The sequence below is a fragment of the Neoarius graeffei genome, chromosome 3 (genome assembly GCF_027579695.1).
Source record: "Neoarius graeffei isolate fNeoGra1 chromosome 3, fNeoGra1.pri, whole genome shotgun sequence".
NCBI classification, from domain to species: Eukaryota; Metazoa; Chordata; class Actinopteri; order Siluriformes; family Ariidae; genus Neoarius; species Neoarius graeffei.
In genome coordinates, this window is record NC_083571.1 from 11,372,134 (window position 1) to 11,397,948 (window position 25,815).

General features: G+C 44.9%; 1 protein-coding gene across 1 annotated transcript in view; it reads right to left on the minus strand.

Annotated features, from left to right (window-relative positions):
* plg (plasminogen) overlaps positions 1–25,815 on the minus strand; it is an 83,971-nt gene that overhangs the window by 43,201 nt on the left and 14,955 nt on the right. The window contains exons 5-7 of the mRNA XM_060915612.1: positions 9,299–9,413; positions 8,636–8,775; positions 6,574–6,694 (exon numbers count right to left, since the gene is read on the minus strand). Of these exons, the coding sequence (XP_060771595.1) occupies positions 6,574–6,694; positions 8,636–8,775; positions 9,299–9,413 (376 nt within the window). The remainder of the gene's footprint in view (positions 1–6,573; positions 6,695–8,635; positions 8,776–9,298; positions 9,414–25,815) is intronic.

Consider the following 25,815-nt stretch of genomic DNA (forward strand, 5'->3'; position numbering starts at 1 on the left):
GGAGATAGCTTCTCAGCTATTTCCAGGCACATTTTTGTGATCTTCAAAGGCCAAATTACACAAGACATGAGTTGCTAATTACACGACAAATTGAATATAATTTACAAGAAAATGTCAGATTCAAGTATTTCCAAGATGGTGGCGCCCTGTTCGGCTGCGGCTGCATGGGCTCACAACAGTTACGGATTTTCCAATCAAAATATGCCGCCTAGGATGTCAGTAATAGTCAGTACTCTCAGTAAGTTAGTATATGGTCATCAGCACTTGCTGGAATTATGATCATCCAGTGACTTCAGCTTCGTAGACACAGCTAGTCGAGAGTGTTTGCGTAGCCTCAGAGTGCTACGCCGGCAAGACCCAGGGATCTATGGTGCAGCAGACTCCCCTAGCAGCATAAGCCAACAGAGGAGCAAGCGGAGACAGTGTGACCAAAGGCGGAAGTGCAGCTGTCATGGGGGGCTAACAGCTAAGTTAAAAGCTAACCCCTATAAAATGCCGCTTCCATCCATCTTCCTCTCTAACGTTCGCTCCCTGGAGAACAAAATAGATCATCTGCAGCTGGAATTAACAACAAAACGAGAGATGAGGAACTGCTGCGCAATAATTCTGACAGAGACATGGCTTAACTCATCAATCCCGGACAATGTTGTCAGCATCGAGGCGCTAGCTACATTTCGTGCTGACAGGAGCTGTGCACTAAGCAGTAAATCCCGAGGAGGTGGTTTGTGTATCTACCGTACATTAATAACAATTGGTGTAAAAATGCTAAGTTTGTCTCAAGCCATTGCTCACCGGACATTGAGCTTTTCACTGTAAACTGTAGACCAGGGCTTTTCAAAGTGTGGGGCGCGCCCCCCGGGGGGGGGCGCGCCCCACACTTTGAAAAGCCCTGGTCTACAGTTAGCCACCCACGACAGCTGCACTTCCGCCTTTGGTCACTTAGCAAACTTAGCAAAAAAACAGAGCCTCCAGGATGTTGCGATTTGCAACTTCAGTGCAAATTCAACCAATCCCCGTGAATTCAGGGCGGTGTTGCAATTATATCCAATCACCGCAACTTTCCTGCAAATTTGACCAATCGTTGACGTCATCTTGAGGTGACGTCAACAAACTACCTTCCGCCTTACTTCCGTGTATACGTTCAAGAGAAGCAGCATGCGCGCATTGTTGCCAGATTGGGCGGTTTCAAGTGCATTTTGGTGGGTTTTGAACATATTTTGGACTGGAAAACGTCAGCAGTATCTGGCAACATTGCATGATGTGCGAGTCAGTGTTTATGTAGGCTTAAATTCTGTTACTGAAAGTGTGTTGTGTTTACAGTGAAGGACTGTGTGCACTTTATTTTTTTTTTACTTAATACAAGAAATTAATGGATGCCAACATTTTTGCCAAAATGGTATTTTATTTTCCATTGTTTAGGCAGCTTCAGCATCATACTGTGAGATTCTGTTCAAATTGTTTTTTTTCTTCTATGAAGCCTGAGCCATTTATTTTATTAGTTTATAATTATTGTTTAATTTAGTCTTCAGGAGAGACTGCCTGCACACAGTACTAGTATTAATAGTTTTTTTTTCTTACATGAAAGCTGAGGCTTAAAATATTATATTTTAAGGTAACTTCATGTTGTGCTGTGAGGTTCTATGCACTTTGAACCAACAGGTGTATTTGGATAAGTAAAGCCTATTTTTCTGCATTTTTGTAGTCCTGGTAATCTTTTATATTGGTAAAGTTGTTTATAGGACCATTTCTCAGTGTCTTTATTTTTTTAATCAATAGTTTTTCAGTAATAACTTAATATTTAACATATCACTCAATTTTAATCACAAAAAGAGAAAATCGCAACAATTTCTCGCAACTTTCACTTCCTCCCGCAATGTAATCACAACAAAAACCTAAACAACACCGCAACTTTCATCTCAATTTTTTGGAAAACCCCTGCAACATCAGACATTTTAGCCCGCAACAATCACAAAAAAGGCCCGTGGAATCCTGGGGGACTGGAAAAAGAAGGAAGTATGACCACGATTATTTAAAGTTTGGATTTTCATGGACTGGATCTGAAGATGCTCCACTGCCACAGTGTGTTGTCTGCCAAGAGGTGCTAGCTAACGATGCTATGAGATGTTTAAAATGTGTAAAACAAGATGTTTTAAAAAGCACAGATGTTTAATATGTGAAAAAGAAAAAAAGAAAAATGTGTACAACAACAATTTTTTTAAAAATACGAATGGAACATTAAGTATAGCAACAACAAAAATTGTAAGGGGGGGGGCGCTGTTGTTTATTTGCTCTCCGAGGGGGGGCTGACTCTTCCACACTATGAAAACCCCTGCTGTCGACCATTCTATCTGCCCAGGGAGTTTACTTTAGTTTCCATCACTGCTGTGTACATGGCCCCCAGCGCTAACACAAAGGAGGCTATGTGTGTTCTCTACCAGACTATCAGTAAGTTGCAATCCGCTCACACTGAGGGCCTTTTAATTGTGGCTGGGGATTTTAACCAGGCCAACATGAAGACAGTTCTCCCTAATTTTCACCAGCATGTGGACTGTGCAACCAGGGTAGCAAACACATTAGACTTGGCCTACACCAACATGAAGGATGCATTCAGAGCAGGCCCCCGCCCCCACCTCGGCTCTTCTGACCATTTTTCCATTATGCTAATCTCTGCATATAAGCCCCTGCTGATCAGATGAAAACCTACAGTGAAGCAGGTGAGGGTGTGGTTTGAGGGGGCTATGGAGGCACTACAGGACTGTTTTGAGTGCATGGACTGGGACATGTTCAAGGCAGCTGCCACTTACAATGATCATACCAACATAGATGAGTATGCCATGTCTGTGTCAGCCTCCATCAACAAATGCATGGATGACGTCAGCGACATAAAGATCATCACCACCCGGGCCAACCAAAAACCCTGGATGACTGATGAAGTACGCAAAATGCTAAAGGCACGGAACTCAAGTGCCCTTGACTGTTTATTTTTATGTCCTTTTGCTCCAATTTATATATGTGTGTGTGTGTGTGTGTGTGTGTGTGTGTGTGTTTAGTCTATGTCTAGTTCTTATATAAAGTGTTTATACTGTTTATATTGTTTATTTCAATTATTCTATTTTTATTTATTGCATTGCCTGTTTGCACCGTGGGTCAGAGAGGACTGAAATTTCATCTGTGCTGTATGTCGAGCATGTATAGCATATTTGACAATAAAGTTGACTTGACTCAGCCTTCAAGTCTGGCGACAAGAAGGCACTGAGAACAGCAAGAGCCAACTTGACTAGCAAAGCACACTCACAGTCAAAAAATCCAGGACTTTTTTCATGATGCCGCTAGCACCAGGGATATGTGGCAAGGCATACGGGCTATCACAAACTACAGGATAGCCCCTCCCGAGTGTGATGATGACGCAGACTTCCTCAATGAACTCAACAACTTCTTTGGAAGGTTTGAGGCACTAAATAGCACTCCTCTGGAGAAAGCTGTTCCCCATCAGGATGAAAAGGCACTCTGTCTTGATACAGCTGAGGTGTGGAGGACTCTGAGGAGAGTCAACACACGGAAGGTCCCGGGCCCCGATAATATTCCTGGTCGGGTGCTCATGGAATGTGCAGACCAGCTGGCTTATGTTCTAACAGACATTTTCAACACCTCACTGGATCAAACCAAAGTCCCATCATGTTTCAAGACTGCCACCATCATCCCAGTGACAAAAAAAACTCAAATCACATCACTCAAAAACTACCAGCCTGTCACATGCACTTCCATTATGATGAAGTGCTTTGAGAGGCTGGTAAAGGAGCACATCACCTCCAGGATCCCTCCCACGTTTCGGACCTCTTCCAGTTTGCTTACCGGCCAAACCGCTCCACTGAGGACACCATCTCCTCTGCTCTTCACCTGAGCCTTGCACACCTGGAGGAGAAGAACACTCATGTGCGGATGCTGTTCCTGGACTTCAGTTCAGCATTATATACCATCATTCCACAGCATCTGGTGAACAAACTGGGACCCTGGGGCTTCAGCACCCGCCTGTGCAACTGGCTGCTAGACTTCCTCACTGAAAGACCACAGTCGGTGTGGGTTGGACAGAACACCTCCAGTGTCATCACCCTCAGCACAGGCTCCTCTCAGGGCTGTGTCCTGAGCCCTTTGCTGTTCACTCTGATGACACACATCTGCATCCCCAGGGCTGCCAGTAACCACATTATGAAGTTTGTGGATGACACAGAAGTGGTGGGCCTCATCAGGGATGACAACGACCTGGCCTACAGAGAGGAGGTGGAGCAGCTGGTAGGCTGGTGCAGAGAAAACAACCTGATCCTGAGCGTGGACAAAACCAAAGAGATCATTGTTAACTTTAGGAAGAACCAGCCCAGCCACACTCCACTTCTCATCAACAACACGGCTGTGGAGGTGGTCAATAGCACCAAGTTCCTGGGGGTGCACATCACAGACAAACTCACCTGGTCTGTGAACACTGTGTCACTGGTCAAGAGGGCACAGCAGTGTCTGCACTTCCTGCATAGGATAAGGAGAGCCCACCTGCCCCCGCCCATCCTCACTACATTCTACAGAAGCACCATAGAGAGTGTTCTGACCAGCTGCATCTCTGTGTGGTGTGGAGGGTGGAGTGCCTCTGACTGGAAGAATGTGAGGAGAGTGGTGAGGACAGCAGAAAAAATAATTGGGACTTCTCTTCCCTCCATTCAGGACATCGCACCTAAGCACTGCATGTCCCTGAGCCAGAAACATCATCAGTGACCCCTCACACCCTCACTATGGACTGTTCTCCCTCCTGGCCTCTGGAAAGAAGTTCCACAGCATTCGGTGCAGGACCACCAGGTTCTGTAACAGCTTTTCCCCCCATGTCACTAGACTGCTGAACTCCAAATCCAATTCTAAATCAAACTGAACTCTAAACTTCTATTTATACTTGAACAATTCCTACTTCCACAGGTCACTTTGTACTATTGCACTTTATAATATTTTTGCTGCTGTATATTTTAATATACATTTATATTTAATTCTGTGCTGAGCCAAATTGCAATGAAATTTAATTCTGTTGCATGCTGAATGACAATAAAGGTTGTATATCTATCTAAGTAAAACATGCTTAAAGTTGTACCCAAGAAAACAGTTGCACACACAGGTCAGTTCCATGTCTAGAAAAAAATACAGGGGGCAAGGATGTTCCAGTTGGTTACAACTTACTGGTACTCATATCTGTACTACAATAACACTCATGAACCATTAAGTCAACACTGACTATTTTTATACTATGTTTATAAGTCTATAAGAAATTTCGTAATTAACAATACAACTATTTTTATATAATAGAGTTAAAATTTTGAGTACAAGGTTCCAAGTAACTTTGTAACAAAATGACTTTTAAAATGACTCAAAACTAGACATGGTCATATCATTTGGCATTCAGACTAAACTCTGCTGGACTAAAACTTTGAAAATAGAAGTAAACATGGTGAAAGAGAATCCAATTGAAAGCGAAAGAGTGAAAGTGATTATCATGCCATTACCATAGGCATGTAATTGACAAAGTCTACAACCAATTGAAAGCGAAAGAGTGAAAGTGATTATCGTGCCATTACCATAGGCATGTCATTGACAAAGTCTACAACCAATGCCTTCATGAACTCGTACTGAAGACTAAATGAAAGACAGTTATTCGTGCTCTTGCTTTATACCACGTAGCTGAGCAGGTTTATATTAGCTCTTTAATTCAACAAGTACACTGAGGACAAATTTTCTCGTGTTTTCTTTGTGTGTGTGTGTGTGTGTGTATGTGTGCGTGGGGGGGAGCGGATCCATGAGAAAACTAAGGAAATGTAGTTTTTCCAATTTACCGATACATATGTAATTCATACATGCTTCAATACACCACTATAACAGTTTTGATTTGAAAAATATACAACAAACAGAAAAAGAATTAATTCGCACCCGATCTGGGGTCACGACCGGTCATTACTAGTCAGTTGGATTTCCCGGGAGCTGACAACGGTCCTTGAAGGATCGGGAATATTACTTTCACGGGCTTATTACTTGGTCAAAACAGGATTGCCGAGAGATGTGATCGGTTTTTAGGTATTATCATTGGTTCTATTTCATATAGAAAAAAATACATGGACGAAATTTACTCTAATAGAGACATTAAACTTAGCTTTACTCCACCAAAAGTTGCCTCTCAAAATGTGGGAAATAGCATTTTAGAGGGTTAAAAATTCCAATATTTTTTCCAAATCCCCCCTAGATTTGGTGCGCCTTTGGTGCGCAACACGTCACCCTCCCCATCCAAAACTTCGTGCCGCTGCCTCTGAGATATCTATCTCACATCTTGATGGCTTCACTCCAAATCCATTGTGGTGGTGGTGTACAGAGGCAAAATCATGAAAACTGTGTCACTGTCCAAATACTTATGGAGCTGACTGTATATAATTAAATGAACTTAATGGGCCATTTCCATCACAGTCTCACAAAAATTCTGCAATTCCAATAAGAACACAAAATAGTTGGGGAAACCCTGATGTAATAAATGTGTAGACAGTGTAAAAGTTTTACGCTGTGGGAATGTATCCGTGGTTGTGAGGTTTCTGGGAGTCCCAGCGTTGACAGGTGAATCCTCCACTGGTAGTGGAGATCTTCCCTCTGTAATCTTCTCCATTACAGTAGATGCATTCCTCTGTAGACATACGAGAGCACATGTATATGGCACTTTTCCAACCCAATCTCATTCAAATGCAACTTATCCTTTATGTTAAATCAACGTTAATATAACATTCTAGCATGAGCAACAATGGAAATCAACGTATCAAACATTTATTCAAATGCTCTGTATGTGATGTTCTGCACAATCAAACAGGCAAGTCACAAAAATCGAGGTAAAATTATTTATTACATATCAATTTTTATTCAAAAAGCATAGTTGTAGCAGTGGGCGTGGTTAAATGCTATTGGTGTAGAACGTCTCATCCAGAATGTTTGATAAAATGATAGGGAATGTATGCTTGTGCCAGAATGTTGATATTCAACATGTATCAAAATATAAAATTGTAAACAAACAAACAATTAAGCCCATGTATAAAACAATAAGCAGTGCATAAAAGGGTTAAATAGATTTTATAGAAAGATTCAAAATGAAAATATAGACGCAAGCAGCAATGAAGGGCCTGAGCACCTCCGGTTCCACAACCCATCACACATGATCTTCATACAATGCACACACATCTGAGATGTGCGACAAAAGCCTGGGTATCTGATGTGTGCACCACCCGTGATGAGTTTTTAGGCACACATTTCCTGTTTGCATGGCTTAACATATACATTTATTGTTTTGCCTTTTCAACATCTTGCAAGACATTGCAAATCCTTTCACAATTCAAAATCAGGAACATCCTGACATCATCTCATCTCATTATCTCTAGCTGCTTTATCCTGTTCTACAGGGTCGCAGGCAAGCTGGAGCCTATCCCAGCTGACTACGGGCGAAAGGCGGGGTACACCCTGGACAAGTCGCCAGGTCATCACAGGGCTGACACATAGACACAGACAACCATTCACACTCACATTCACACCTACGGTCAATTTAGAGTTACCAGTTAACCTAACCTGCACGTCTTTGGACTGTGGGGGGAAACCAGAGCACCCGGAGGAAACCCACGCGGACACGGGGAGAACATGCAAACTCCGCACAGAAAGGCTCTCGCCGGCCACGGGGCTCGAACCCGGACCTTCTTGCTATGAGGCGACAGTGCTAACCACTACACCACCGTGCCTCCCCATCTTGACATCACATATACCAAATATGATATGAATCCAACAAGCCGCCTAGGTGGAGTATGTCAAAATCGAACACGTGTCAAAACGCACAAAACCAAAAATAACTCACTTCCTGTTGAGTATGGCTAATACAATGTACATTAGAGTTTTGTTCATCTTGGGGCACCCCACACACTGACCAAATTTGACATGGATAGGTGAAACTATATACCGGGCAAAAGTCTCAATGACATTTGGGAGTGCTATGGTGTCCCCCAGAAAAAACAAGCCTCTATCCCTGAATAGCGGTGGCCAGGACTGTTGTGTGTACCAAATTTCATGAGTTTTTGCCCATGGGGGCCACCTCAAAAATGGCCGAGTCTTGAAGAAAAAAAAAAGAATCTTTAGGAAAACAATAGGGCCTTGCACCTCCAGTGCTTGGGCCCTAAAAAAAAAAGAAATGAGAGTGAAGACAAATGTGGACATGAGAGCAATCCTTACGGCTGATTTGTGTTACACTGTGGTCAGCCACTAGAGGGGACCCTGCCATGAAACACCCAGTCTAATTCTGAATGGTTACTGTTGGCCAGTTCATTTGTGGGAGCTCTATCCTATTGATCGCTCTTGCTTGCGTATGACTATATGTAGTCCTGTCCTGGACCCGTTGGATTTGTTTGCATATCCAATTACCTGTATGTTGACCTTACCTGTGTTCCTGACCTGTTTTGAATCTGTAATTGTGTGTATGACTCCAACTGGCATTTAAGCTTTGTTTTTTGGGAGGATTTTGTCATTAAGCCTCTTGCGTATAGATCCTAACCCCTTCTCTGAGTCCTCTGCATTACAAGTGAAATTGCAGTTATACCACTGCAGCTGTGGATGTCACAGTGCTCCCATCTCTTATTCTTGTCCAGGGTGTAGCACCAGGGGCCCCCGCTGTCTTCATCTGGGTTTCGACAGTAATTGGACTCCAGGTCAGCTTTGGGATACGTATTCGGCGTGTAGCTGCGAGGACAGTATACTTAACAATCATTCCACGAAGCCATGTATGATGAGATTGAATGGAGTAACTATTTAATTCTATCCACATTCACTGGATTTTGAGAAATGGAGGATTTTTATTTTTTGCAAATTCGATAAATAAAAACTTTATACAAAACGTCTGAGCAAATAATTTCCGCTTAGAATGCAAACAAACTGGCAAAATGACAGTAGCAATTTGTGAAAAATGCTATAATAATAATTCTTGAAAAACAAAAAAGATACCTTCTTACCATCAAACACTTTTATTCCATATTTTGTTGCTTTTTTGTAATTTTTTGGGATTTTGTTTTCGAGTTGTAACATGCTCCGCCATTTTGTTTTTCTCTACACACAGTATATGAGCTGATAGCCTTGTAGTACAGTAGCCAATCAGAGTGCACAATTGTTCATATCCAATGAATGTGGATAGAATAATTATAGTTATGTTTCAAACCCTTCGTCATAATCTGTATTGTAAGAATACTATTATTTTAGTGACACGTACTTTGGCTTGTGAGGGAACGTACTCTCCCAGCGCTGACACAGCGTTCCTGATTTCGTCCTGCTCTTTGTCCCTCTGTAGGTGGTACCGATGCCAGTCACGCATTCAAGTAAATAATCTAGATGGAAGAAAAATGCATTTTGTTTTTCAGGTGGCTTGTGTGAAATCTAGAACTTTGAAGAAAAATGACACAAAAATAAATTGGTTCATAATAATCTGTCAGTATAGCAGATTCAATCGATGTTTAGTCAACACTAATGTAAAGCAGTGTTACATTATAACTTTGTTCATTAAGAATGGAATTTTAAAAAAACCACTGGGACATGAACTCTATAAACAGGGCTGTGGTGGCTCAATGCTTAAGGCTCTGGGTTACTGATCTGAAGGTCATGGGTTCAAGCTGCCACTGTTGGGCCCTCTCTGCTCCAGAAGCACTGTGTCATGTACCCCCTTGTTGTATGTTGCTCTGGATAAGAGCATCTGCTAAATGCCTGTTATGTAATAAAGGAAATAATTTCGTATAGCAGCATGTCCCAAAATGTTTTATTCCTCTAGTATCACAGGAATTTGCCAACATTAAAACAGTTATTGTTGTTGCCATGGTTGTATTTTTATTACAGAACCAAACTTCATACTTTTTATCCATTCAGGGCTACATTTAATGTTGTGGAACATCCTTGAAACAAGTTCATTCCTATTGTCACTTATGTTATAGCAGCTGGAAACAGTCATTCCATTACCGGCTTTGCTTTTATCACTCTATTGACAAAAATAAAGCTTGTCATGTTACCGATACAAACCACTGACACTGGAGACTGCTTCCATAAATGGAAGTTTACATAAACACCTTATGATTACACACAGTAATCTCAAGCCAGACAAGTTCCTGTGAATGAGCTGTTACTGCACAAACAATAACATATTAGAATGAGCGCATTCATATAAACCTGTGATTTGAAAGTGTACTACTGCAGAAAATTAATCAACACCTTCCAACCAATCAGAATCCAGAAGTCAAGATCAAATCCATAACAATTTGCATAAATACCATTATAAATACTCGTTGTTTTTGGGCAAGGAAAATGCGTTTATTAGTCTCAAATATAAGTGGACTTTTGGTTGGATTTTGTCTAATTTCATACCACTGAAGTCGTAATTAACAATTATTCACCGAAGGTGAAATGAATAATATCCGAGATGAAGTTGAGGTTATTCACTGAGCCTGAGGCGGAGAATTGTTTTAGTATACCCGTAAGTACACGGGTGATTATTTTCAAAACATCGTACTAAAAATCATTCATTTCAATCTTCAAAAGTGGCATGCAAATGTAATAAAGGCATGGTGCAGACTTGTCACTTATCTACGCCGAGTCACATAAAATACTTTGTTTTTAAATCGATAAAATAAATCACAATTCCACCTTCCCTTTGAATAGTTTTAGACCAAACTTTGTAGCATCTTTAGTGCTTTTAGGAACAGCATTTTCTTTCATCATTTGTAATTCTTCCTCACTTACAGTGATGAAGCAATTGGCTGCCATTTTGCTGAGTCGCTCGAGGTAATTATCAAGAAATCGTCCGAATTTCTCAACCAATCAGCACGCACGATTTCCTATAATCACCTCTGTATTTATACTAAGAATATCTATAAATTCTTTCCCCTTAGCCTTAAACATAACCTCTGTGAAAATTGTCATACAAATTTTTTATAGTTTTAGTCAAAGTTGTTTATTTATTTTTGATTGATCCAATTACTTTGAATAGTAAAATTTAATTTTTTAAATAATTCCTTTTAGGCCAGTAGCTGTAACTTGTATATTTCACTCTCGTGGCACATCTCGTGGAACTACATAATTTTTACGTAGAATGATTGATAACGATATTTAGAACGTAGATGTAGCGAGAATAGCATGTGGGTGGAGCACAGAGGACGGCAGGACAGAGATCAAGGTTCTCAGAAGGCTTTATTGCTGAACTTTTCAGTCGAACAATATTTAAACCAACAGGCAGAGACACGCACACACACACACTGTCAGCTCTGCCGGGGAAGAAGCTCCCTTCCGCTCTCCCTTTCCCTCCTTAAGTAGGGCGGTTTACTGGGGAGAACACACACAAAACACAGGTTAATTACACTCAGGTGAAGCGATTCTGCCACTTACCTTCCCCAACTCCGCCCTCCTGTCACAGACCGGCGCTTGACCACGCCCCCGCTGCCACATACCCCCACCGACCGACTCAGGCCGGGCACCCGTCCGGCCCGCAGCCGACTCCCCCCCCCTTGACGGGAGAGGAAGTCCGCCACAACCATCTGCGCCCCCGGCCTGTGGACCACCTTGAAGTTGAAAGGTTGGAGCACCAGATACCAACGGGTGATCCGCGCGTTGGCATCCTTCATGCGGTGGAGCCACTGGAGGGGCGCGTGGTCCGAACAGAGGGTGAAAGAGTGCCCCAGCAGGTAGTAACGGAGGGCGAGGACCACCCACTTGATGGCCAGGCACTCTTTCTCGATAGTGCTGTAGCGCCCCTCATGCACTGACAGCTTCCGGCTGATGTATAACACTGGGCGGTCCTCTCCCCCCACCTGCTGGGACAAAACGGCCCCCAGCCCTCTGTCCGACGCATCTGTCTGTAACAAAAAAGGGAGAGAGAAGTGGCCCCCCACACAGTGCAGCCTTTACCTCAGAGAAAGCCCGCTGGCACTGCTCTGTCCACTGGACCGGATCTGGCGCCCCCTTTTTAGTGAGGTCAGTCAGCGGGCTGGTGACGTCCGAATAATTAGGTATAAACCTACGATAATAGCCAGCCAGCCCCAGGAACTGTCTCACCCCCTTTTTGGTCTTGGGCCTCGGGCAGGCCGCAATCGCTGCTGTCTTATTAATTTGGGGACGCACCTGCCCGTTACCCAAGTGGAAGCCCAGATACCGTACTTCCACCTGCCCAATCACACACTTCTTCGGGTTGGCAGTGAGCCCCGCCCGCCTCAGCGACCTAAGGACGGCCCTCAGGTGTTGCAGGTGCCGCTGCCAGTCATTACTATAAATAATGATGTCGTCTAGGTAAGCGGCCGCGTAGGTGGCGTGGGGCCGGAGGACCCGGTCCATCAGCCACTGAAACGTAGCGGGCGCCCCAAACAGCCCAAACGGAAGTGTGACGAACTGGTGTAAGCCGAACGGTGTGGAAAAGGCCGTTTTCTCCCGGGATAATGGAGTCAAGGGGATCTGCCAATATCCCTTCGTCAAATCTAGTGTCGAGTAAAAGCGAGCCGTGCCTAGTCGATCGAGCAGCTCATCAATACGAGGCATTGGGTACGCATCGAATTTAGACACCGCGTTGACTTTTCTATAGTCCACACAGAACCGGACCGAGCCGTCGGCCTTAGGAACTAAGACCACCGGGCTGCTCCAGTCACTGTGGGACTCCTCGACGATGCCCATTTCGAGCATGGCCTGAAGTTCTTCCCGAACTACCTTTTTTTTGTGTTCGGGTAATCTATAAGGACGGCTGCGCACTACCACCCCCGGGGGCATCTCTATGTGGTGTTCTATGAGGTTAGTGCGACCGGGCAGGGGCGAGAATACATCCGAAAACTCGGCGTGCAACTGGGCGACCTCCGTGAGTTGGGTCGGGGAGAGGTGGTCTCCACAGGGGACCGGAGAGGTACGAGACGCCAATGTCCCTTTTTGGACCTCCGGCCCCAGCTCCGCCTTCTCCGGAACTACCAACACCAACGCCATGGGGACCTCCTCTTTCCAGAGTTTTAACAGATTGAGGTGGTAGATCTGTAGCGCCCCCTCCCTGTCCGTTCGCCTAACCTCATAGTCGACGTCCCCGACTCGCCGTGTGACCTCAAAGGGTCCTTGCCACTTGGCGATTAATTTGGAGCTCGACGTGGGCAACAGGACGAGTACCTTATCTCCCAGAGTGAACTCTCTAAGGCACGTGCCCTTGTTGTACAGGCGGGTTTGCCGTTCCTGGGCCTGCCGCAAATTCTCCTGAGTTAGGTGGGTGAGCATGTGGAGTTTTGCGCGCAGATCCATAACGTACTGAATTTCGTTTTTGCTCTGTGAAGGTCCCTCCTCCCAATTTTCCCACAGTACATCTAAGATGCCGCGCGGCTTACACCCATATAATAATTCAAATGGGGAGAACCCCGTGGAGGCTTGGGGGACCTCTCGCACTGCAAACAGCAAGGGTTCGAGCCACTTATCCCAGTTACGTGCGTCCTCACTTATGAATTTTTTGATAATATTCTTGAGGGTGCGATTGAACCGTTCAACTAAACCGTCCATCTGTGGATGATAAACGCTGGTGCGGATCGGCTTAATACCCAGTAGCCCATACAGTTCGCTCAGTGTTCGTGACATAAACGAGGTGCCCTGGTCAGTCAGAATCTCTTTCGGGATTCCAACCCGGGAGATGACGTGGAAGAGGGCCTCTGCAATACTGCGTGCTGAGATATTGCGAAGAGGCACCGCTTCCGGGTATCGCGTTGCATAGTCCACCAGAACCAATATAAAGCGGTACCCACGTGTTGACCGGTCTAATGGCCCGACGAGATCCATCCCAATTCTTTCGAACGGGGTCTCGATTAATGGTAGGGGGCGCAAGGGCGCTTTTGGAATGGCCACTGGATTTACTAACTGGCATTCGCGGCACGCCGTACACCACTTACGGACGTCACCGCGAATCCCCGGCCAATGGAATCGGGCCATTATCCGGGCGAGTGTCTTATCCTGCCCGAGGTGTCCAGCCATGGGATTAAAGTGAGCCGCCTGGAATACCAATTCCCGGCGGCTCTTTGGAATTAACAACTGGGTGACCCGCTCTTTCGTCTGAGTGTCCTGCGTCACTCGGTATAACCTATCCTTCAAAATAGAAAAATAGGGGAAGGGCGGGGTGGCGTTCAGCTGGAGCGTTTGACCATCGATTACTCTCACTTGGTCAAACGCGTGTCGCAGAGTCTCGTCTCGCGATTGTTCCAGTGGGAAATCCGCGAGGGATTCCCCAATAGAAAGAGGAGGGGCCGGGGGCTCCTCACTCTGTCGCGGAGATGACGTAGACGGCTCTGCAACCGCCGCTCCAGCCAAAGCGACACCGGGACCCTCCCCCATCAACCGGCAGGACCCACTCTTTACTAGGCGTGCCATCAAACCCCGAAATCCCGGCCAATCAGTCCCCAAGATCAAAGAGTGGGTAAGGCGAGGATTAACCGCCGCCTTCACTATTGATTTTTCCCCTCTGAAATATATGTGGACCGACACCAACGGGTAGCTGTGAATATCCCCGTGCACACACAACACCTTCACCCCTTGTGCTCCCCCCAATGCCTCGTCTTGCACCAGGCTTTGGCGGATCAAGGTCTGATTGCAGCCTGAATCCACCAACGCCTGATATGTAGCCCCTTGTACACTTACTGGTATGCGATATGCTCCAGCCCGATCGAGGGCAGCCTCTGGCGCGTCGGGGATCCGCACCACTGCCCCCACCTCCATCGCTGCACACTGTTGCTGCAGGTGGCCCGGTTCCCCGCAGCGCCAGCAAACCGGCCCAGGCCTTCCCTCTGCAGCTGTGTTCTGAGGCTCACTCACCTGAGGGGGGGGAAAGACAGACACAGAAGGGAGAAACGGGAGGGCACCACGGGTGCGGCGGGCCGGCTGGGGTGGAGCCGGCCCCCGCCTCCGTGGTGGGGGAATGGGGCGAGGACGGGACACGGGAGGAGGGGGGAGAGAAAGAGAGAGAGGAGAGGAGAGAGAAGATGATGTCGGTGGTTGTCCTGCCGCCAGAACAGCCGCCAGATGATCCTCCGCCAGTCCCACGGCCTGATCCAGCGACGCCGGGCGGTGGCACTGGACCCACTCTGCGGTTCCGGCTGGTAAGCGGGCGATGAACTGTTCCAGCGCCACCTGGTCGATGATTCCCTCGGCGTTGCGATCTTCGGCCCTCAGCCACCGCCAGCAGGCGTCCCGGAGCTGCTGGCCAAACGCGAACGGGCTGCCGACTTCCTCCATCCGCAGCGCGCGGAAGCGCTGGCGCTGCTGCTCCGGCGTGCGCCCCACGCGCTGGAGGACAGCCCGGCGAAGGTCAACGTAGGCCAGCCGGCGATCGGTGGGGAGCTGTAGCGCGGCCAGCTGCGCCTCTCCTGTCAGGAGGGGGAGGAGGCGCGCTGCGCGCTGCTCCATCGGCCACCCCGAGGCTTCGGCGACCTGCTCGAACAACGTGATGAAAGCCTCGGGGTCGTCCTGCGGGCCCATCTTAGTTAAGGTGAGGGAGACGGGCCCGCGGCCGGGGCGCTGGTGGACCCCGCCGACGCGAGGAGACGCCGGAATGCCTCTCGATCTTCCTGCTGAGCCAGCACCAGGGCTTCGAAGCGGCGCTCCTGCTCCTTCCGGAGCGTGATGAGTGCCTGGGCTGGCTCTGCTGAGCCGTGGCGAGGGCGTGGACCAAGTCCGCGAACGGGGAGGATTCCATGGGGCTGCAGGACTGATGCTCCACCTTTCCCGGGTTTTGGCACCACTGTAGCGAGAATAGCGTGTGGGTGGAGCACAGAGGACGGCAGGACAGAGATCAAGGTTCTCAGAAGGCTTTATTGCCGAACTTTTCAGTCGAACAATATTTAAACCAACAGGCAGAGACATGCACACACACACACTGTCGGCTCTGCCGGGGAAGAAGCTCCCTTCCGCTCTCCCTTTCCCTCCTTAAGTAGGGCGGTTTACTGGGGAGAACACACACAAAACACAGGTTAATTACACTCAGGTGAAGCGATTCTGCCACTTACCTTCCCCAACTCCACCCTCCTGTCACAGACCGGCGCTTGACCACGCCCCCGCTGCCACAGTAGAATAAAAAGTTCTCCATTCAAAACCACGCACACTGATAGTTATAGCACCTTGAAATGTTCAAAATTAGCGCGATGAAGAGTAATCTAGGTCAGCTTTCCAGCCAATGAGCGAGCGCCTAAGTAGGCCGTGACGTAGTATAAACAAAGATGGCTGCGCCCACGGAGGGCAGCGTGGAGAGAGAAAATCGCCAAAAAAAACCTTCTGCAGCAAAGTATAAATGTCTTATGCACCTCCCATCAGTTGGAAATGAAGACTCTGAACCGTTTTCGAAAAAGAGGTGGGATACATTCCGTAAATGTTGTTCTGACTGGAAGGAAACTGACGGGATTGAGCGGACAATTGTCGAGAACACTGAACCACTACAACATCTCGAAAGTGAAGATCTACCAAGCGGTACAGGCTTTCATCCTACTTGTTATCGATGGTTTGTCGACAAGAAGCGAATAGCTGCCGCTAGAAAGAGGCAGACAGCCAAAGCTGAGTCGGCTCAACAGAGGATTTCCTCTCCAAAACTATTATGATCTAGAACAGAAGGTTTTGGCCAACAACAACTACAGCACACCAAGAGGAGGAAAACAGAAACAACGCTTGGATCGTCTGGTACAGAAAAAAGCAGCATATTACCACCTGTCTGCATAATATGTAAGAAAATCGACAGATTTATCACAGCCAAGGGTAAAAGAACAAGAGCTAAACTTGTAAAAGCTGAGACAGTTGATGGAGGTAAGTAAAAAGATAGTTGTTAAAATAAATCCTATAAAAAGCCCTAAAATGTTAATGGCTGGCCCAACCAATCTATTAAATGCATGTAGGCCTAATGAGGGATGTAAACCCCCAACCTTGTTCCAAATTAAATAGGTTTTATCAAAATTGAATTTTTTCATGAATAAAGAATTCATAGGCTAAAATATGATTTGACCACATGGCTATTTCTTTTGTTGTGATTTTTGTTGGCATTTGATGAAACTGTAGGTATCATGCTGCCATTTTGTCTCTAAGAACTACAACTCCCAGTCCTCTTCCGCATGACCTATGTCACACGTGGGCAGGATCATCTACGTCAGTCCGTCATGCGTGCATAAGTCCAGGCGGAAGCTCCGCTCTTTCTCTCTCGCGTCCGGATTCCAAGGAATCTAGACGCATAAAGAGATGCTCTCAAACCCGAAAACACCTCTTTCTTGCAAGATCCATCATTCAGCGCGATTTCTTACCCTTGGCCAAGGTAAACTCTAGAGTCGCACGATCTTTAAACTCAACCTGAGTTACAACCGGTTTATTCGTATTAGAAGTGGCGTCACGACTGCCGCTCAAACGCAGTTTTAATTTATAATTAGGAGCGACCAGATTCCTCCTGATTAAAGCGCTGTGCATATTATTCTGATCAGAGACTTTTCCTCACGAATGCTGAAGTTCGGACCAAGAATCCTCTGCCTTCACGGAAACGACCCAAGTGCTCCGCTGGACCAGGACGCTCTCCGCGCTTTCTACACGAGCGGCTCACGTGCTTCATGAACAGCGAAGCTCTGCAACAGCGAAAATCTTCTCAGAACTTTGCTAGAGGCAAGATATTGAGTAAAATATATTTGGGCATAATAATTAAGCTAGTTTTAGGAAGTTGCTTTATTGAAAGTGTGAATTTAAACCCAGGTTTATTCATTACACTATTAGACACGCAGCGTGTCGAATTGAATTGTTCTGTTTGTTTAATCTCATTTGTTTTAATAGGCTGTGCATGCCTCTCTCTTTCTCTTATTCTTTTAACTAATATCCTCAATCTCCTAAACACACATTTTGACCTTATTAAGATTTCAGTGAGTTTGGTAATGTTATGAGTGTGGAATCCTTTTGTTACTGAGAAAACACGTGCTCAACAGGCCTGACCAGGCCTGATACACTTCAGATAGCTTCCCTTTTGTCTTAGCTTAGCAACACGAAGCTAATCTGGGCCTACCTCATACTCAAACACATTTTGGTTAGCTATACAGAACTAGCCTTTTGTCTAAACACATGGTCAAGCCCCTCCTCCACACTCAACATACCAAAACATCAGATAAGAACATTGCAAATTTTATAGTTCCCTCATACACACACACTTTGGCTCAGGCCTAGGGGCCTAACACACACACACACACACACACACACACACACACACACACATATATACACACCTCACTGCTTGTATATATTGATTTATTATTTTTATCTTTGTATAATAAATTCATTTATTATCGAAGCTGTGTGTATTCATCTTGTTGGTGTGAACAATATCTGAAGTCCCCAATCGCAAAGAATTCAAAAAGGTGCAGATTTATGTAATATAGTAAGTGATCAATAATAATTTGGAAATATATCATAATCTAGCTGTTTGGTAATTTATCCAGGATTAATGGTATGATTCACTAAATGATTCATTGAACGATTCACTAAATGATTCACTGAATGATTCACTTCAAATGAGACTGATTCTATGGTATGATTCAATTCAAATGAGTCAAAGTAAACGATTCAATGGGATTGATTCATTTTAATTATTAACCTTCAAATTTAATGAGACTGATTTAATGAGATTGATCACTTAATTTCAATAATTAACTGATTGCACCTACAGTAATTGGTGCCCCGTGTGAGGAGATTGGTTTGTTGACTTCTGGAATATTGTTCAACGACAAAAACTATCAGTTGATTCAGCAACTGCTAAGATATTCTCAGGTGTGTTAAAACGGTTAACCATAGCGTGATAACCATATCACAAATACTCATAACCTATTCTTAATTTAGGATGAGAGAGCATTTCCAAACCAATAAACCTTAATTACATAGTTAATGTTAATTAATAACGATTAATTAATAATTAACTCATTGATTAATTATCTAGTATCCACCCTAAGTAAAATGGCATCCCCTCATGTATCAAAAATGGAAGACAACGCTCAAGACGTGTCTCTCCTTGAGGTCATCGCAGATCTCATTCACTGCTCTGCCTCCGGAAAGGCAAACATTAAGAGCACGAGTGAGAGTGAATCCCAAAACAACATAGACAATTCAAACAAACATGAGAGAGATCCAAAAAGAACAACTTTTAGTGTCCAAGCGGCACTAGGTAAGCTATTCCTATCATACTTCCAAGATGCTGATTCAGAAATCAGACGCCTCCGCAGAGAGGTTGAAAGGCTGACTACCAGCAACGCCGAGCTGACAGCCGATAATAATGATTTACATAGGGAGCGTGAGCTCTTGAAGACCTCCCTTGATGATTGCACCGAACGGCTAGAGAAAGCCGAAATGGTTGCTAAGAGGGCTGCCCAGGAGCAGATCCCCCAAGAGCAGCGCGAGGGGCGTGAAAGACCCCCAACAATGCACCAAAGCTCAGAGCGGGAAGAGGCATCCGAACCGGACACCGTAAATGATCTGGTCGAGGACCAGACCCCCCGCCAAACTCCATCAACTCGCTACTCGACTCCGTCGTTTAGCCAAGATGGAGCCATCCTGTGCTCATCCGGAGCCCAGGACCCTAGCACACCCAGGTCAGTGTGCTACAGTACCCCTGATCAATCTTCAGATGAATCAGGCTATGAATCTAGTGTGAAACGGGAACAACACCAGAGTAGCTTAGATAGTGAGTGCTCAGAAGAGCCAAGAAGGTCGCACAAGGACGTGCACCAAACCCTTCGCTTACGGCAAATTGACTTACTTGCCAAAGATGTTGAACAATTCGATCCTGACAATCAAAGAACTAATGTAAATAACTATTTACAAGAAATTGATCGATGCCTGATGGACCTGCCGAACGCCACAACACGTGAAAAACTTAAACTAATCTGGAAGACCTCCAGTAGTAGCGTTCATGCCTTTTTAGAGACACTACCCCCAAACATTCGCGATAGTTATTCGAAACTTCGCAATTACATGAGGGAAGAATATGCGCCATACACGGACGAAACCTCCGCGACATTGTGTGCATTACAAATCAAACAAAAACGGTCTGAGGTGCCTCGTGAATATTATAGACGGCTACGTACTGCCTATTTCCAAGGTAGTAACGCACCATGCTTGGAAGAAGATAGAGGTTTCAAATCTCTCTTCTTACATAATCTCCACCCAAGCGTGCGGACTCAAGTCGCACTGACGTGTCGACGAGCTCACTATTCGATGAGGGAAACTAGGCGACTAGCCCAAATGACCTGGGAGACCATTGTCAAAACCGCAAACGGAAATGATGATGAACCCAGAGTCCTTAGGCTCCAGGATGCAAATGGGCCCCCGCTAACCTTAGATGGAGGCGAAGCTCCAAAAGGGGGACCCCCCTGGAGAAATCCCGGTCCAAACTGCCCCTTGCCGAGCCATCACCAGAGTGAGTGGAAAAATCAACAAGGTAAGGCCAGGAGGGACTGAGGGCGAGTCGACAGTGACTATGGCAATCACCCATCACATGAAAAGGGTCGTAGGGAACAAAACGGTTGGCAGCAAAACTGTCATCCCCGCTCTGACCAGAAACGGCAGAAGCGTTCCGACCGTAGCTCTAAACGTAAGGGTAGAGACGACCAACACAATGACTCAGACCAACCTGGTGAGTTCCCCTCAGAGCTGGACTCTTTAAAAGCCCAGTTGGCTGAGATTAAAGAACTGTTACAGGAGAGGTCAGACCCCTCAACAGATAAAACAAAAGAGCCCAAGAAAAATGACAAAAAGCTATTTGCTGGCATGACTAGGCCAGGAACCACGGGTATATCTCGTGAAAGGGGGAGGAGATCCCTCTGAAACAGCAGGCGAGGGTCAGGATGTAGGGCCCCCCCTGGTGGCGAAGGCAAACACACAAAACACACCTCTCATGTGCGCTAAAGTCTTCACCACCATCTCTCAGACACACGGCTCTCACAAGGCGACCCAATCCCAACCAAGCCCTGCGACATAAACTTAGTCAACTTCACACAAAACAAAACCGTTCCCCGTCGCGTATCGCATTAGGACATCTAGGCCTAATCAAACGCTTTCATATCAATTTCCATGATAATAGAATCAAACCTTGTTGAACAGTCCTCACTCCAAAAGGGGGTGGACGACAGCTAGGTCCATCCTGTCCACTTAGCTTGTACGCATCACTCAACCATAAGCGTACACTAACATTCCCGGTCAGACTTCACCAACCCAATGAAGTAATAACCCTTCAGTATAACATGCTAGATAAAATACTAAAATCCGCTATTATTACTAGTGTGTATTCATCGCAAATACACCTGGCATATAGTCTTGGCAGTGCTATCCTCATTTTTGTGAATCCACAAGACTTAGAGATATGCACCCCCACTAAAGACATCCACTGGGTCTGCCCAGGCAACCCATACATAACACTATGCCAAGTTAGATAAGATGGTCTGTGTCCCTGACAGCTTTAGCCGCAGTAGCGCACGCTCTCTGGCCAGACCACCCACTGCGATTACCAAACACAGAAGATGTCTAGAAGATTAGGTTTGCCAACCCAAACACTAATACTTCTTTCCTTCCTTCATTTCTTTTCTTTTCTTGTTTTTTATGCATAAGAAATTGAACACTACATGTTTCGTGTTCAATGTTTAATTTTTTTTTTTTGATGTGGTTTTGATCTAGTTAGTTAGATAGTGATTATATGCCCAAAATGCCCATAGTGATTATATGCCCAAAATGCCTCTGTCTCCAACTGTCTTACTGGAACTCACAAGTTTACACAGTCTTCACAGGACACCATGAACTGTGCAGAACAAGTCTACCTCAAGGACTATGGACACGGCGATGATACGATACGGTGCTCTCAGTGCTACGACTCCGTCATACCCCTGAGACCAAAAGGGGGAATGTAGGTATCATGCCGCCATTTTGTCTCTAAGAACTACAACTCCCAGTCCTCTTCCGCGTGACCTATGTCACGTGTGGGCGGGATCATCTACGTCAGTCCGCCATGCGCGCATAAGTCCAGGCAGAAGCTCCGCTCTTTCTTTCTCACGTCCGGATTCCAAGGAATCTAGACGCATAAAGAGATGCTCTCAAACCCGAAAACACCTCTTTCTTGCAAGATCCATCATTCAGCATGATTTCTTACCCTTGGGCAGAGCGCAGGTGGCCAAGTGGTTAGAGCGCTTGACCGCTAAGCGAATGGTCCCTGGTTCGAGCCTCGGCTCGACGGGGATCTGGGGCTCGCTCCCTGTCCACCCAGCAATGAATGGGGACCTGGTGGAAACACTGGGGAAGTTAAAGGTGGCGAGGAAAGGAACTGGCCACCCTACCTCACTATGCCGATGGCCCAGGACAAGTGCGCTCTCTAACAGGCACTCCCCCAATGTACGAATCGTATATGGGACTCCCCTTTTGCTTACCCTTGGCCAAGGTAAACTCTAGAGTCACGCGATCTTTAAACTCAACCTGAGTTACAACCGGTTTATTCGTATTAGAAGTGGCGTCACGACTGCCGCTCAAACGCAGTTTTAATTTATAATTAGGAGCGACCAGATTCCTCCTGATTAAAGCGCTGTGCGTATTATTCTGATCAGAGACTTTTCCTCACGAACGATGAAGTTCGGACCAAGAATCCTCTGCCTTCACGGAAACGACCCAAGTGCTCCGCTGGACCAGGACGCTCTCCGTGCTTTCTACACGAGCGGTTCACGTGCTTCATGAACAGCGAAGCTCTGCAACGGCGAACATCTTCTCAGAACTTTGCTAGAGGCAAGATATTGAGTAAAATATATTTGGGCATAATAATTAAGCTAGTTTTAGGAAGTTGCTTTATTGAAAGTGTGAATTTAAACCCAGGTTTATTCATTACACTATTAGACACGCAGCGTGTTGAATTGAATTGTTCTGTTTGTTTAATCTTATTTGTTTTAATAGGCTGTGCATGCCTCTCTCTCTTATTCTTTTAACTAATATCCTCAATCTCCTAAACACACATTTTGACCTTATTAAGATTTCAGTGAGTTTGGTAATGTTATGAGTGTGGAATCCTTTTGTTACTGAGAAAACACGTGCTCAACAGGCCTGACCAGGCCTGATACACTTCAGATAGCTTCCCTTTTGTCTTAGCTTAGCAACACGAAGCTAATCTGGGCCTACCTCGTACTCAAACACATTTTGGTTAGCTATACAGAACTAGCCTTTTGTCTAAACACATGGTCAAGCCCCTCCTCCACACTCAACATACCAAAACATCAGATAAGAACATTCCAAATTTTATAGCTCCCTCATACACACACACCTTGGCTCAGGCCTAGGGGCCTAACACACACACACACACACACACACACACACATATATACACACCTCACTGCTTGTATATATTGATTTATTATTTTTATCTTTGTATAATAAATTCATTTATTATCGAAGCTGTGTGTATTCATCTTGTTGGTGTGAACAATATCTGAAGTCCCCAATCGCAAAGAATTCAAAAAGGTGCAGATTTATGTAATATAGTAAGTGATCAATAATAATTTGGAAATATATCATAATCTAGCTGTTTGGTAATTTATCCAGGATTAATGGTATGATTCACTAAATGATTCATTGAATGATTCACTAAATGATTCACTGAATGATTCACTTCAAATGAGACTGATTCTATGGTATGATTCAATTCAAATGAGTCAAAGTAAACGATTCAATGGGATTGATTCATTTTAATTATTAACCTTCAAATTTAATGAGACTGATTTAATGAGATTGATCACTTAATTTCAATAATTAACTGATTGCACCTACAAAACTTAGGCATATTGTTTTATTTACTTTTCTAGGTTTCTTGCGAAATGCTGCCGAGGCAAAAAAAGATGAAAGCGTGCTTGTACATATTCGTGAAAAAGACTGTATAGCAATTGAGGTCTGCTACCACAGACCATGCTATGCTGACTACACCAAGTTTCTTACAAGAAAACAACCTGCTGGGTAGGTTTATCTTTCAGAGATGATATTATTGATGGATACAGATTGAGGTAGTTGCTGGGTAATATGCATTTTTATGCAGGGGTCTAATAGAATGAGTTATAGCACTATTCATCATAACCAAGATGCCGTCACTTACATCCCCACTAGAAATTATTGATTCAGCATGTGACAAAAGTGCCCAAATGTCCCCCAAATAATGAGGCCACTCTGAGAAAAAAGTGTAAAAGAATGAGAAATATCGAAGGAAATATTATTACCTATTACCTATTCATTATTTCTGACAATCCTATAATTTTTATTCACTTATGTGCAGGTATCTCATGGAGAACTTTTATCACATAGTTGGATACATACAGTGGTGCTTGAAAGTTTGTGAACCCTTTAGAATTTTCTATATTTCTGCATAAATATGACCTAAAACAACATCAGATTTTCACACAAGTCCTAAAAGTAGATCAAGAGAACCCAGTTAAACAAATGAGACAAAAATATTATACTTGGCCATATATTTATTGAGGAAAATGATGCAATATTACATATCTGTGAATAGCAAAAGTATGTGAACCTTTGCTTTCAGTATCTGGTGTGACCCCCTTGTGCAGCAATAACTGCAACTAAATGTTTCCAGTAACTGTTGATCAGTCCTGCACACCAGCTTGGAGGAATTTTAGCCCATTCCTCCGTACAGAACAGCTTCAACTCTGGGATGCTGGTGGGTTTCCTCACATGAACTGCTCGCTTCAGGTCCTTCCACAACATTTTGATTGGATTAAGGTCAGGACTTTGACCTGGCCATTCCAAAACATTCACTTTATTCTTCTTTAACATTCATTAACATTCTTTGGTAGAACGACTTGTGTGCTTAGGGTCGTTGTCTTGCTGCATGACCCACCTTCTCTTGAGATTCAGTTCATGGACAGATGTCCTGACAGTTTCCTTTAGAATTCACTGGTATTATTCAGAATTCATTGTTCCATCAATGATGGCAAGCCGTCCTGGCCCAGATGCATCAAAACAGGCCCAAACCATGATACTACCACCACCATGTTTCACAGATGGGATAAGGTTCTTATGCTGGAATGCAGTGTTTTCCTTTCTCCAAACATAACGCTTCTCATTTAAACCAAAAAGTTCTATTTTGGTCTCATCCATCCACAAAACATTTTTCCAATAGCCTTCTGGCTTGTCCACATGATCTTTAGCAAACTGCAGATGAGCAGCAGTGTTCTTTTTGGAGAGCAATGGCTTTCTCCTTGCAACCCTACCATGCACACCATTGTTGTTCAGTGTTCTCCTGATGGTGGACTCATGAACATTAACATTAGCCAATATGAGAGAGGCCTTCAGTTGCTTAGAAGTTACCCTGGGGTCCTTTGTGACCTCGCCGACTATTACACGCCTTGCTCTTGGAGTGATCTTTATTGGTTGACCACTCCTGGGGAGGGTAACAATGGTCTTGAATTTCTTCCATTTGTACACAGTCTGTCTGACTGTGGATTGGTGGAGTCCAAACTCTTAAGAGATGGTTTTGTAACCTTTTCCAGCATGATGAGCATCAACAACACTTTTTCTGAGGTCCTCAGAAATCTCCTTTGTTCGTTCCATGATACACTTCCACAAACATGTGTTGTGAAGATCAGACTTTGATAAATCCCTGTTCTTTCAATCAAACAGGGTGCCCACTCACACCTGATTGTCATCCCATTGATTTGAAAACACCTGACTCTAATTTCACCTTCAAATTAACTGCTAATCCTAGAGGCTCAC